Source organism: Perkinsus marinus (genome assembly GCF_000006405.1).
Source record: "Perkinsus marinus ATCC 50983 genomic scaffold scf_1104296945548, whole genome shotgun sequence".
NCBI lineage: Eukaryota > Perkinsozoa > Perkinsida > Perkinsidae > Perkinsus > Perkinsus marinus.
Window position 1 is genome coordinate 1 of NW_003211137.1, and position 993 is coordinate 993.

Consider the following 993-nt stretch of genomic DNA (forward strand, 5'->3'; position numbering starts at 1 on the left):
AATATGCAAATGCTCAACTACATGTGCAGGTGACATCTGCGGAAATTCCGAGGAAAATTGAGGAAATTATTCTCATTGGTTTCTGTACACTTACCTCTGAATTCATATATAAACTTAGTGAGGAAATTTCAGGGTTCAGCTGAGGAAGGCCAGCATTTATTCTAACACTGCTCGTATGGGCTTATTGGCTACTGTTGTAGGCTGTATCTCAACGATGGTGTTTACGGCTCGTTCAACTGCATTCTCTTTGACCACCAGGTTGTGTGGCCAGAGGCTCTCTATGCAGAGTAATGGTAACCTATACAGTGAGGAGAGATGATGGGGCCGTTGTTCAGAACCGAAATACGCGGTATCGCAAGTGTCACTAACCCGACGCAAGTGCTCTTTGGGCCGACGTGTGATGGATTCGATACTATTATGCAAGGCGTTACCCACCTTCCTGAGATGGAAATAGGTAGTTGTCTTATAGTATGAGCCCTTTATTAGTAGTGGGGTGCAGGTGACCATCTACTATGGAGGAATATGGGGGCTTATACTACTGCTGCTGCTACCAACTTCAACGGTTTTGATACTCCTATTTACTGGTAATATATTCGTAATACTTGTGTTATGAGTGTTCAGATAGGTACTACCGAATGACGACCATGACTACTACTTAGTCCCTACCGAATAGAGGTTATTTTGTTCATATCTCTGCCCTTAGTGAATAGCACGATGCCCAGAGCTTCAATAGGGCTTCGCAGTGTTGTCTTGGGAGTGACAAGTGATGGTGACGCGTCGAAGCTCCTCCTGTATACGGTTGTTCCTTGTTTCCTTATGTCCGATTCGGTGTCGTCAAAGCCGCGCGGTTCTGATGTGCGTGTGCATCGGTACTCTTCTCAGGAGATATACCCTTCTTTGAATGTGCATACTGTTGCAGATATGAATGGTGGAAGTCTATTGGTTCTCCCCGGTATGTGACGGCCCCTATGGTGGATCAGAGTGAATTAGCGT

General features: G+C 45.4%; 1 protein-coding gene across 1 annotated transcript; it reads left to right on the forward strand.

The window, feature by feature from the left end:
* Positions 1–335: 335 nt before the first annotated feature.
* Positions 336–659, forward strand: Pmar_PMAR001483 (arginine/diaminopimelate/ornithine decarboxylase, putative; the record flags this gene model as incomplete). The annotated part of the gene is made up of 3 exons (XM_002779734.1): positions 336–454; positions 500–584; positions 626–659. Coding segments are annotated over 3 exons (238 nt in total), but the record flags the coding sequence as incomplete, so codon positions are not given.
* Between the last annotated feature and the right edge of the window lie 334 nt (positions 660–993).